The 11978-nt window shown below is 42.6% G+C and overlaps 1 protein-coding gene across 4 annotated transcripts in view; it reads right to left on the reverse strand.

Moving 5' to 3' along the window:
- LOC103131440 (homer protein homolog 3-like) overlaps positions 1-11978 on the reverse strand; it is a 31512-nt gene that overhangs the window by 9133 nt on the left and 10401 nt on the right. For 2 of the 4 annotated variants that reach the window (XM_007543089.2, XM_007543086.2), the window contains exons 6-8: positions 8450-8458; positions 8019-8152; positions 6663-6819 (exon numbers count right to left, since the gene is read on the reverse strand). In XM_007543089.2, the coding sequence (XP_007543151.1) occupies positions 6663-6819; positions 8019-8152; positions 8450-8458 (300 nt within the window). The remainder of the gene's footprint in view (positions 1-6662; positions 6820-8018; positions 8153-8449; positions 8459-11978) is intronic. The other 2 variants (XM_016666652.1, XM_007543087.2) reach the window with 2 other exon arrangements.

The raw sequence follows: 11978 nt of genomic DNA on the forward strand, positions 1-11978 counted from the left end.
GAGACCATCCCCTATCCAGTAATGCCTGCAAAGAAGGTCAGTATGTCAGAGACTGAACACTGCACCGAGTCCTGCCCTTTATCCCAGCACTGGGTTGCAAAGACCACCCACTTGTTAGCATAGACAGCTCATGTGGATGGTGAGTCAGTGTATTTTCAGGCAGTTCTTTTGTCGCTTGAAATGAAAAAACAAAAATAGACTCGTTTTTTGTTTATTAAACCAAAATGGGAAATCGGATAACGGTTCGGGTCCGTGTATTTTCTGGCAGTTCGTTTTTTTGTTTGAAATGAAAAATGAGAAAACGGAAATAGACTTTTGTTGTTTTCCGTTTAGAAAACCAAAATCGGAAATCGGATTTTTTGCTTGTTATCCGATTTCCCATTTAGTGCACAAAATGAAAATGTAAAAAATGGATAACGAGCTGTCAATTACGATTTTCATTATTTCATTTTTGACAAGCAGTCTGACCCGGAAGTTCTCTCTGTCCGGCACAGTTTGTTTTTCTACACTCGTCCAAATCGGCATGTAATTAATTTGATCATGACACCTTCATACAGAAAGCCTTATACTCCCACTTTGTTTTGTATATGAAGCTAATGGCTTATAAATGCTGCTTCCGATTCAGTAAATGGCTAAAGGACTAGTCTGCCCAATTTTTACCGACCTTTAATCTGCTCTGGTTTAAAAAGACTCATAAACCATGACTAGAACATTCTGCCATTCAAACCCTTTATTTTTTTAAGTTTTTCCTTTCTGAATAGCATTAGCATACCAATTGTAATCTGGCATGTCATGAACAAGGATTCAGAAAATGTTATCAAAAATATACAATAAAAATGTATCTATTTCTACCAGGTAGGAAATGTTTGAAATAATGTGCCAATTAGATTATTAAAAGCTTAACTAAATAAATGTTTGCCTACGGAAGAGGATTTGGGAAAGAAAAAAGGTCATCATTCCTACTTTAATCTCAGAATTCGAACTTGAATCTAAAAAAAAATATCTTGCACATCAGTTGGTGTTAGAAGAATGTTATAGGCCCCTTATCCTCTTCTGTGGTTTAACACCTCAAAATATTTTTTCACATTTTTATCAGTGAAGTATGACTGTCCAATTAGAAATGAAAACCTTTGTCCCCTTCTATTTACTTATAACTTATTAGACTCAACTGACTAAACATTATGTTTAGAAATAATGGAAAGAATCAACTTAAAAGTTGTTCATTATGAACAACTTTTAAGTTGATTCTTTCCATTATTTCTTAGCTCTGGACTAGAATTATTTCATATTTAATTTGTATCAACCTATATATAGTTAGAGCTTTAAACTCAAATCTTACAAAATAAATGGAGACAAAATGTTTTCATAAAAATGTATTTATTACAGTAACGTACAAGCAGATATTCAGCCAATGTTTGAGGAATCATGAAAAAATATTCCTACAATTGAAGTATATAAAAGATGAGGAGACGGTGAAGAAAACAATGTCAGGAGGAGGAAGAGGATCACTGGGAGATTCTCTATGAAACAATAAAAAATAAGTACTAAAAACAGTTCACACTGCACATAAGAAGCCAGTCGAAGGGAAGAATATATCTCTCTCTCTCACACACACACACACACACACACACACACACACACACACACACACACACACACACACACAAATAATGAATTTACAAACTACAAAAAAATCAGAGGAAGGGAATATTAGTAAATCGTATTGGAAGAGAACACTGTGTCAATGTTTAGAAGATACTAACATCTTCAGAAGTATCAAACTCTCCAGAGAGGAGTATTATATTTTGACACACGTGTCAAACAGTATATATGCAAACTCATTAAACTCTTCATATCACACTTTGAGACGCTACAATCAGATGTCAAGCAGCAGAATACGACAAGGTGACTTGCCAAGATCAGGCCGCAGTTAGCGGGGTAAATACACTCCACTCGGCCACTGAGCTTGGAGCCGCCTGGCCCCGTTAGTGGAGCTACGCTGCTCCGAAAACTCTGGAGTATATTTCAAAGAAACTGCATGTGTAAATGAAGCTATGGGGGTTACTTTCTAGCCTAAAAACATCTTAAAACAACTTTTTGTGTCAAATTAATAATGTACTTACCTCTATTTATCGCTACTGGTGGCGCAGTGCAATGGTGGCCATCTCGCTGGTCCAGAGACAGGAATGGCTGCAGGATGGTGTGGAAAGCCACTACCCCGGTGCTCTGGCCTTTCAAAATAAAAAAAAACTAAACTAAAAACTCAGGCTAACCATTTTTCTCGGTGACCAGATGTCCAGTATTATTCGTTTCTCACAGGAGCATTACTTAAACTGACTTGCGGCTGGCAGAAAATACTACAGTATATAGCCTGAAACGAATAAGCTTGTCCGCCTGCAGCCTGCATAATGTGATACGGCCCCTGTGTAAGCCAGACAGAGAACTTCCGGGTCAGACCGCTTGTCAAAAATTAAATTGTGAAAATTGAAATTGAGCGCTCGTTACCCGTTTTTCCATTTTCGTTTTATGCACTAAATGGAAAATCGGATAACAAGCCACAAATTTGATTTCCGATTTTGGCTTAATAAACATAAAGTGAAAAAATGAGTCTATTTTCGTTTTCTCATTTTTGATTTCAAACGAAAAAACAAACTGCCTGAAAACACACGGACCATAGTGCCCAGGCATTACCCATTGTACACCCCACTGACCCCGCATATCTTGAAAAAGTGGACCCCAGCCTTGCAGAGGCCAAATCCAGAGCTGAAGCCGGTCTGGGTTGGGGTGCAAAATCCGAACCCCCATCTGGGAAAGAAGATCCCTCCTGGAGGGGAAATGCATTGGCAAATTGGAGCTCAGCTCGTGCAGTAGAGGAAACCAAGTCCTCGCTGGCCAGAAGGGGGCCTGTGCCCCTCCTGACGAACCCTCAGGAGAGTCTGAAAAGTAGACTGAATGGTGAAAAGGCATAAAGGAGGGTCCAAGGCCAGTCATGTGCAATCACATTGTGACCCAGAGAACTGGTGTTGTCCAAGGAGAACCAAAGGGGACAGTGATCCGCATCCCTTGAGGCACAGAGGTCCACATCTGCCCTGCCAAAGACCTTCCTTCCAGATGCACTCCACCACCTCTTGGTGAAGATTCCACTCTCCTAGAAGCGGCTTCTGACAGGACAGAAAATCTGCTGGCATGTTCTGTGGCCCCAGGACATAGGCTGCCCTTAAGGCTGGCCAAGTATGGAACTGTCCAGGTCAGAAGCCACTGAGTAAAGCACAACAGTTTCCTTGACTTGGTCCCCCCTGGTGGTTGATGTGAAAAACCACAGCGGTTTCTGAGCTGAGACCACACCACATTCTTCCCTTGCAAGCCCAAAATAAAGCTCTGAAGAGCCAGAAGCACAGCCCATATTTCCTGGGCATTGATGTGCCACTGGGACCATGTCCCCTGTGCCATTTGACCCCACCAGGTTACACCCCAGCCCGTCGGGGACACATCTGTAAACAACTTCCCGTCGACACGGGAGGGAACTGAGCGGGACCCCTATTGTCATAAACAACCTCACCCTCCACTGGGACAGATGGAGCACTAACCGAGTGTCTCGAACTGCCTGATCCCATGTTGTGGCACAAATGAGCCAGTCATTCAGATATGGGAGGATCCACAATCCTTGTGCCTGCAGAGAAGAGAGGGCCGCTGCAACACATCGAGTGAACACCCTGGGAGACAGCGAAAGTCTAAATGGGAAGACGCTGAACTGGAAGTGCCTCCCTTGAAAAGCAAAACGAAGAAATCGTCAATGGGGCAGAGCGATTGGGACATGAAAATAAGCATCCCTGAGGTCTATGGAAGTGAACCAATTGCCCCGGGAAATCGCCTGCAACACTTCCTTGGTGGTCAGCATATGAAAAGGCATGACCTTCAAGTACACATTCGGGCCCCTGAGGTCCAAGACTGGATGTAGACTCCCGGTCTTCTTCGGAACCAGAAAATACATGGAATAAAAGCCCCCTGGATCCAGCAGGGGTTCCTCAGGCACTATAGCTCCCATGACCAGCAAGGTGCAGATTTCTTGATTCAGTGCCCGTGCCTTCACCGGGTCGCAGATCACAGTCATCCTGACCTGGCCAGTGGCCAGCAGCGGAATTAAAGACGGTACCCCTGGGACAGGGTGGACAATACCCACCAGTCTGGGGTGTGGGCAACTGAGCTGTCCCGGGGTAAAATAACCAACAGCCGGCCGTAAGGCATCATCTGCGGGCCGGCTGTTGGTCCTCCCAGGCCTTCACAGGGCCTGGGAGGAGGCCAGCCAGACTGTGTGGCTCGAAATGGGCATGATGATCTGGCCCCAGCTTGGTCTCAAGCCTGGTTTCCCTGATCTGGAGCAGGTCTTTGGACTGATCTATGACCTGGCACCAGACCCTGGGGCTCAATGAAAGAAGTAGATGGGTGAGAGGACCTCCGTGAAGGACCTGCAGCTGCCCAAGTGCCAACTGGTTGGCGATCACATCCGTGAAGCCCTGCCAGCTGCTGCCTTGTTCAAGACACCTGAGCTGTACAGTCCAAGGCGTCCAGTGCTGCAGAGCCAAAAAGTTCCCCAACAACTACAGGCAGGGCCCGGAGGGTCCTCCTACAATGCTCAGTAAGTGGCAACTGCACCAACCAGACCTGGCGGCGAGTGTGAACCAGTGTGGAGAGTGTGCATCCAAGCTTTCTTGTCATAAGAACAAAAGGCTGCAGAGAAGCCAGACCTTGGGTGGAGTGGTCCAGTGGAATGGATTCCAAAGAGGAAGACAGGGCCAGCATCAGATGGTAGAGAGTTCCCAAACCATCCCAAGCGGGCCGCAGAATCGTAGGCCTTACAGAGAAAATCATCAATAATGCGGCACTGAGGCCACGGACAACAGGCATTGGGCTGCAAAACCTCATCAGGCAGGATAATAAGGGAGACAATGGCTGGTTCCACAGCTGGCATCTGCCCCAAGCCAACACTGGGTGCCTCCTGCATGGACGCCAGGGTGCTGCCATCCATTGTCAGACGTGAAAATGCCTTTGTATCCGACCAGCAAGCATGTAGTTCCCATATATACTCCTCCAAGGGAGGAACCACAAAAGCAGCCTCTGATCTTTTGCGCCTAAAGAAGGCTATAAGCTGCAGGTTGGGCCTGAGGAACACCAATCTGTAAACGGGCAAGAGCCGTTCAAACTGCAGCTGTCACAGACTCCCCCGTATCCTCCTGGGAGGCAAGGGAGTCAGACCCAAAGGCCCCGGAGTCCCACTCTGGAAGGTCCTCACAGAAATGGTACCAGAAGCTGCCACCGAAATAGCATCATCATCACTGACTGATGTTTCATCCTGCTCGTGAGGGAGAGCCACGCCGCAATCACCATCATTCTGAAAGGACTGGAGGAGAGCCTTCATTTGGCCCAGCTCAGTAGTGAAGTGATCTACTCTTGTGGACAACCTCCTTGCAACAGTCCATCTGGCTCACTTCAGTAGTGCAAATGTGCAAACAGTAGGCCGTTTGCACATTGCCTGTCCCGGTGGCAACGGACTGTGTGGCGCAGTGCCTGCCCAGTCAGTAGGCTGCTCCAGTGCAGCCAACCGATCTAGCCTTTCCTACTGGGGCATGACGCTACAGTTGGGGCAAGAGTTGTCCGACAGTGCCTTCCTGAGATGTTCCACACTGAGACAGGAGGGACACAAGTCATGCCCGTCGTCGGGTTGAAGCGGAGCCAGACAGGTCAAGCAGCATAAATTATCCAGCATCATACAGCTGAAAAGCGTGATTAACCCGCTAACAACCAGAAGTTAACACGAGCAGAAAACGCCACTGGCAACTCCATTGCAGGAAAACCCCGTAGAGGCTACGAACTCAGCACGAGCAGAGTCAAAAGAGTCACCGGTGAGTCAAAAGAGCCGCAGCAAATAATGTGGCAAATTAAAGCAAACAGTAAACTACTGCTATAGAAAAGAAAAACAAAACTTACCAGTCATCGCAGCGGCGACAGCAGATCTGGTAAAGCTGAAAACAGCTTGTGCAGCCCCAGGAGGGCAAGACTTACCCGCAACTCCAACCAAACTCAGTCACGGGGCTACCAGCAACAAGCAGTTAGGATAACAGTGGTACACACAGAAGCAACCAGCTTCACATGACCACACACCTGTACTCAACACACCTGCGTGCGAGTAGAACAAAAGGGATTGTTTGCAGAGTCATGTGACACACCTGGTCATATGACAGGCAGGTGTCCCCGGTCACCTGCTGGGGACAGGTCACAGGCCGGGTGACCTGTCCCCAGCAGGTTACAGGAGACTTTGTTGTCATTAGGACTCAACCTGCGCATGCGGAAGAATGATCTTTCAATGCTTGAAGCATCACCTCTGGCGGTCAGTAGGGATGAAATAGAAACACTGTTTTCAATATCTGCAAGACTTGAAATATTTCACTCTTTTTTTAATGAATTCATATAATATATGGGTCTGAAAAGAGTGAGAAATAATATTGAACTTTTCATAGCAGTGATTTTTTTAGATGTAGTGTCGTGATTTCTGAGGAAGGTTGAAGCAACAGCAAATAGCATAATGTTGTCCCAAGTGTTACATAATTAAAATAAAAGATTGGGATGTGATGTTTTTGTTGCCCATATACAATTATTTTGTTTACCTGTTCTCTGAGTCTTTCAGTTTCCCCCTGATAAGCTGCTAATTGTTTCTTCCATTGTTCCACATTAGCGTTGGCCTCATGCAAAGCCGCCACCAACTTAGAGTTACTGTCCTGTAGAGTGAAAAGCTCAGCTTCCAGGTTAATCTCACAAATAGATCTGCAAGACACAAAGGCAGTTTTAATATTTAAAAAAAAAAATCAAATACTTTAAGATGAATATATTTCAACATTCATTAAACTATTAAAGCTTGGAAAATAACATTGCTGGATTAATCTTAGATCATTTAAATTTGTAACCTTTTTGTTATGTGACAGATTTATACTTCCAATTCAATACAGTACATGAGTAACACAAAGTAATCAAAGTCTAAGACTTTCAAGGACTAGATGGATCTGTCTAGAGCTGGGACATAGGAAACAAACACTAGGTTCTTTGGATTAGGAGATGTTCTCCTGACTGCATACTTTATGTTGGCTACACAAACCAGTAAATATTGTTTTCTTCAAAATCTACTGTTTCTTCAAAATTAATTGTGCCGTCTTTAGATACAGTTAAAAACATTCTGTGTACATATAAAACATTAATTATATGCACACAAAGGTCTTCCTAACTTTGATTTATAGGTGAAAGTGAATTGTACAGGCAAAAATGATTTATTTTCATTCAATTTGCACTCTGATCTCTAATACTTTATCCGAGCATTGCCCCCTTCACATCTTGAAAGTTTAAAGTTGTTTCCATGGCAACTATTTACCATGGAAACCATTCATGACGCTTTTACTGTCTTGGTAATTCAATGGTGGGATTTAAAAGTGTGTGGGTGTCTTAAAATGTTGAATGAAAAGATATTTTTCACTGTTGTTGGATGTATGATGCACTGTTTTATTGTTCTTCTCTCTCCATCTTAAAAGTAATTACTAGAAACATCAATTATTTCAATGTTTATGTTCATGGTAAGGTAATTTTATTTATATAGCACATTTTCAGCAACAAGGCAATTCAGTCTTCTTTTTTTTTCATTTTGGCTTTCGCTATGTATTTCTCTGTCTCCATGTATGTATGCATTGTAGGATTATTCAATGCACCACAGAAGCCCGACCCGTCACCCCATCATCAAGCAAATAATTTTGACCCAATCCAAATTTCAGGTCAGGCTCAAGCTATCAATCTAAACTCTAGCGAAAAATGCCACTTTTAAAGCATTTGAAGACTAAACATATGTAATGCTGTATTTATGATTTATGAAAACAGTCAGAGGGACCATAGGCTTAAAAGGAAGAAGAGTCAATAACTAGATTAAAATGTTTAAAGAAAGGGTGGATGGGCTCTTTTGTTTGAATGTTCCATTTTATTACCCTTCTGACAGCATCTTCTTAATCCTCTCCTTCTCAGAGGCCAGAGTGATATCTGCACTCTGACTGCGAAACAGCTTGTCCTCTGGTCCATTCACACACATCACTGGGGGAGACTGGAGTTCATCCGAGAGGTCCTGAGAAACATGTCAGTAAATGGACTCTCTTGATGGAACGTACATTATAATGGACAACAAAGTGACTGCCTATAGAGGTGGAAATCTTTTCAAAGTTTTAATAAACTACTTTTAAAGTTCAATTTAAAATATAGAGAAGCAACCATTCAGAAGTTAGGTTGATGTCCTCAATGAGCTCAACTTCTTAGGAATTTGCCGATACAATACTTGCTAAATTAAGTTTCAGAACTTGACTAAAGTGAATGTCAGTTTTTAGATTTTTAGCTCAGTTTCTTCATAAAGACCAACAAGACTCACCTGTGAGAACTGGATGAAGTCCAGGAAGTGGAAAAACAAAGAAATTTGTCATTAATAACCACACCATGCTTACTGCCCTTTCAAAATACACTTGCTGACAACAACAGTTGAGAACCAGCTTTAGCAGTAAAAGGGGATTTTCAGACATAACTGATACAGGTTAGAACCAGGGGTGAAAGTAGGCAGGTACGGTCAGGTACTGCGTACGCAGTACCTGCAAGAGAAGGGAGCGGCTGTCTGCTGTAAAAAAAATCAATGGGTTCACTGTACACCCACTAATCAGCCGTGACTAATTAGTTTTTCAAGGACAATCTAAAACACGACTTAATAAGTTAATAAATACCTTTTTTCTGCATTTCTTATTGTTTCTGAGCTGTTCGTGCTTTGCTAGAGCAGGGTGTAATATGTTGATCTCGGCGGTAGGTGACAAACTGAACGCCGTCAGGACACTGAGACAATTACGTCCTCCTCTGACTCCTTATCAAAACGTTCATAACTTTATTAAAGAACAAAAAATAAAATCAACAATGTGTTCATATTAATGACCCAACAAAAATAATAATCTCTGTAATTAATAATCTCTGTAATTACTGCAGTGGCGGAACAAGGAACAAGTCGGCGTGGGGGGGGGGGGGGTTAATGACCAGGCCCTTTACTCCCAAAATAACAAATAACAAAGTTCATGAAAACATAATTTTATAAAGTACTAATAAAAGCCACTCATATTTGTCGTAAAAATACTAAAATCTACCTAGTTTACAATCCGTTCCTAAGTATTTGACTGAAGATGACGGTGTGGATGGTTGGTGACGTGTTTTACCCAGAATACACTTGGAGACAATATCGGCAATCAATTTGTAAATTTGTATGTCATAAAGTTAAATGCAAGAATGAAAATAAAGCCAGTCATGTAGCACAACGTTTTATTCAATATTTTACACCCACTATGTCACTAAAATCAGTTGGTCTTGTAAAGTTTTTAGTAACCATGAGTCAACAATGACTGGGGCAGCCAACTATATAATCTACTGGGGGGAGGGCACCCTATATAATCTACATGCATCATACTCAACAGGTGAGGGCCCACCTTCTCCAGCTCTCATCAGACGTGATACAGACTTGAATCTCTGAAGTCATAGTCTACCTCCCATCCGGACCCCCTCTTGGCCCGGACCGTGGGCCGCCACTCCCCTGCTCCCCCATAGCTCCGTCCTTGAATTTTCTACAAGGTGTTGGGCAATTCTGTGCGTTTAGGTTCCTTTACCAAAATAACTAGCAGAGCAGGAGTTTAAAATTAACTCTTCAACCACCGATGTGTTCAGGGGAGCACTTATTAATAATCGCAAAATAAATATCAAGCCTGAAAACCTAATATCGTAACAGACTGAATGTTATGGCTTGCGCAGGCGGTTGCCATGGCAACGGGTGTGCCTAAATGACAAAGAGAGATGGGGAATAAAAAGGTGCGAGTGGTTTTGAGTTGATCACCTGTTCAGGTTGTTTTACCTTTGTTTACCTTTGCTGTGGCTCTTCACAGCTACTGGAGTTTCTGAACAATAAACTTGGACTAATTATCTCGTTCTTTGTGAGTATACGTCATTTACAACAAACATCAAACACGGTAAATAGGTTTCATGAAGTATTTAACAAACAAATGGCTTCTACTGCGATAATTATGTGAAATTAAATTCATTGTCTAATATTTAAAAAAATAATAATAGTTTGGGCATCTTGCTGGAGAAAGGCACCAGCACCCTTCCCGGCCTCACTAGGGACAAGGGAGTATAGAAAATGGATGGATGGATAGTTTGGCCATCTTGCTTTGAGCTCAGAGTCTGAGAGGCTTTTCCTCTATCAAACTACTTTTTTGCCTCTTATTTAGTGGAAATATTATTTTGGAGACTTTCTCCAAAATAATAACCTTTTTCAACCTTTATAGCTCCACTGTTGAAAATGAGGCTCTAACATTCACAAATGACAGTGAAATAAAATCCAGTCCAACATCTGGTTTGAGGTGATTCCTCTGGAACATGTTGGAAGAAAAATATCCCAACTTCAGAAGATGAGCTTTAACCTAACAGAGCTCTGTGGTTCCTCCTGTCAGTGTGAGAGTCAGGGTGAGGAGGCACCAGCCATGTAAAACTGGGATGCACTCCATGCCATGATGTTCAGAATTTAGGTCTCATGGCATCTCAAGGTTCAACATTGCAGCCAGTGGGCTGAGAGAAATACAGCTTTATTTTGTAGCAATTCAAGAGCTACCTATACAAAAAAATTGCTGAGGGATATTTTTCCTCCAACAGGTTCCAGAGGAATCACTTCAAACCAGATGTTGGACTGGATTTTATTTGTTAAATACTTAATGAAACATATTTACATTGTTTGATGTTTGTTGTAAATGACAGACTAACGAGGTAATTAGTCCAAGTTTGTCGTTTATTGAACATTCAAAAACTCCAGCGGCTGTGATTCGCCACAGCAAAGGTAAACAAAGGTAAAACAACCTGAACAGGTGATCAACTCTAAACCACTCCACCTTTTTATTCTCCGTCTCTCTCTGTCATTTAAGCTCACCCGTTGCCATGCAACCTCCTGCGCTCCACAAGCCGACCAAAGATTATGTTAAAAACATAACATTCAGTCCGTTATGATATCAGGTTTGCAGGCTTGATATTTATTTTGCGATCATTAATAAACCTCCTTGAACTCAGCAGTGGTTGATTAGTTAATGTTAAACTCCTGCTCTGCTAGTTATTTTGGTAAAGGAACCGAAACGCACAGAATTGCGCAACACCTTGTTGAAACAATTATCACTGAGATTATTATTGTTGTTGGGTCATTAATTAGAACACATTTTTTTATTCTTTTTTTATTTATTTTTTTATTTTTGTTGTTCTTTAATAAAGTTATGAACGTTTTGATAAGGAGTCAGAGGAGGACCTGCTGGTCTCAGCCTCCTGGCGGCGTTCAGTTTGTCACCTAATGCCGAGATCGACGTGTTGCTGCCCTGCTCTAGCAAAGCACGAAGAGTTCAGAAACCATATGAAATGAGAAAAAAGTTATTTATTAACTGATTAAGTCGTGTTTTAGATTGTTCTTGAAAAACTAATCAGTCACGACTGATTAGTGAACCCATTGATTCTTTACAGCTGACAGCCGCTCCTCTCTCTTGCAGGTACTGCGTACCCCCGCTAAATCTTTTAGGGGTACGCAGTACCCTACCGTACCCCCTTACTTTTACCCCTGTGTGTGTGTTTGTTTATATACACACACACACACACACACACACACACACACACACACATTATATATATATACTTTTTTTTTATTAGAGTGTGCCGATCGATCGCCCACCGATCACAATCGGCCGATTTCTTTGAAAAAGTGATTGATCGGTGATCGCCGATCACACAAACCCATCATCACCTGCATCTCATTTCCAGCCTGCCTGTACAGCTGGTCTCCTTTTTCCTTCACTCTGCGCAAACGCGCAGCAACAAATCCTAAGCGATGTGGAACTATAACGCAC

This window comes from Poecilia formosa, unplaced genomic scaffold (assembly GCF_000485575.1).
Source record: "Poecilia formosa unplaced genomic scaffold, Poecilia_formosa-5.1.2 Scaffold762, whole genome shotgun sequence".
NCBI classification, from domain to species: Eukaryota; Metazoa; Chordata; class Actinopteri; order Cyprinodontiformes; family Poeciliidae; genus Poecilia; species Poecilia formosa.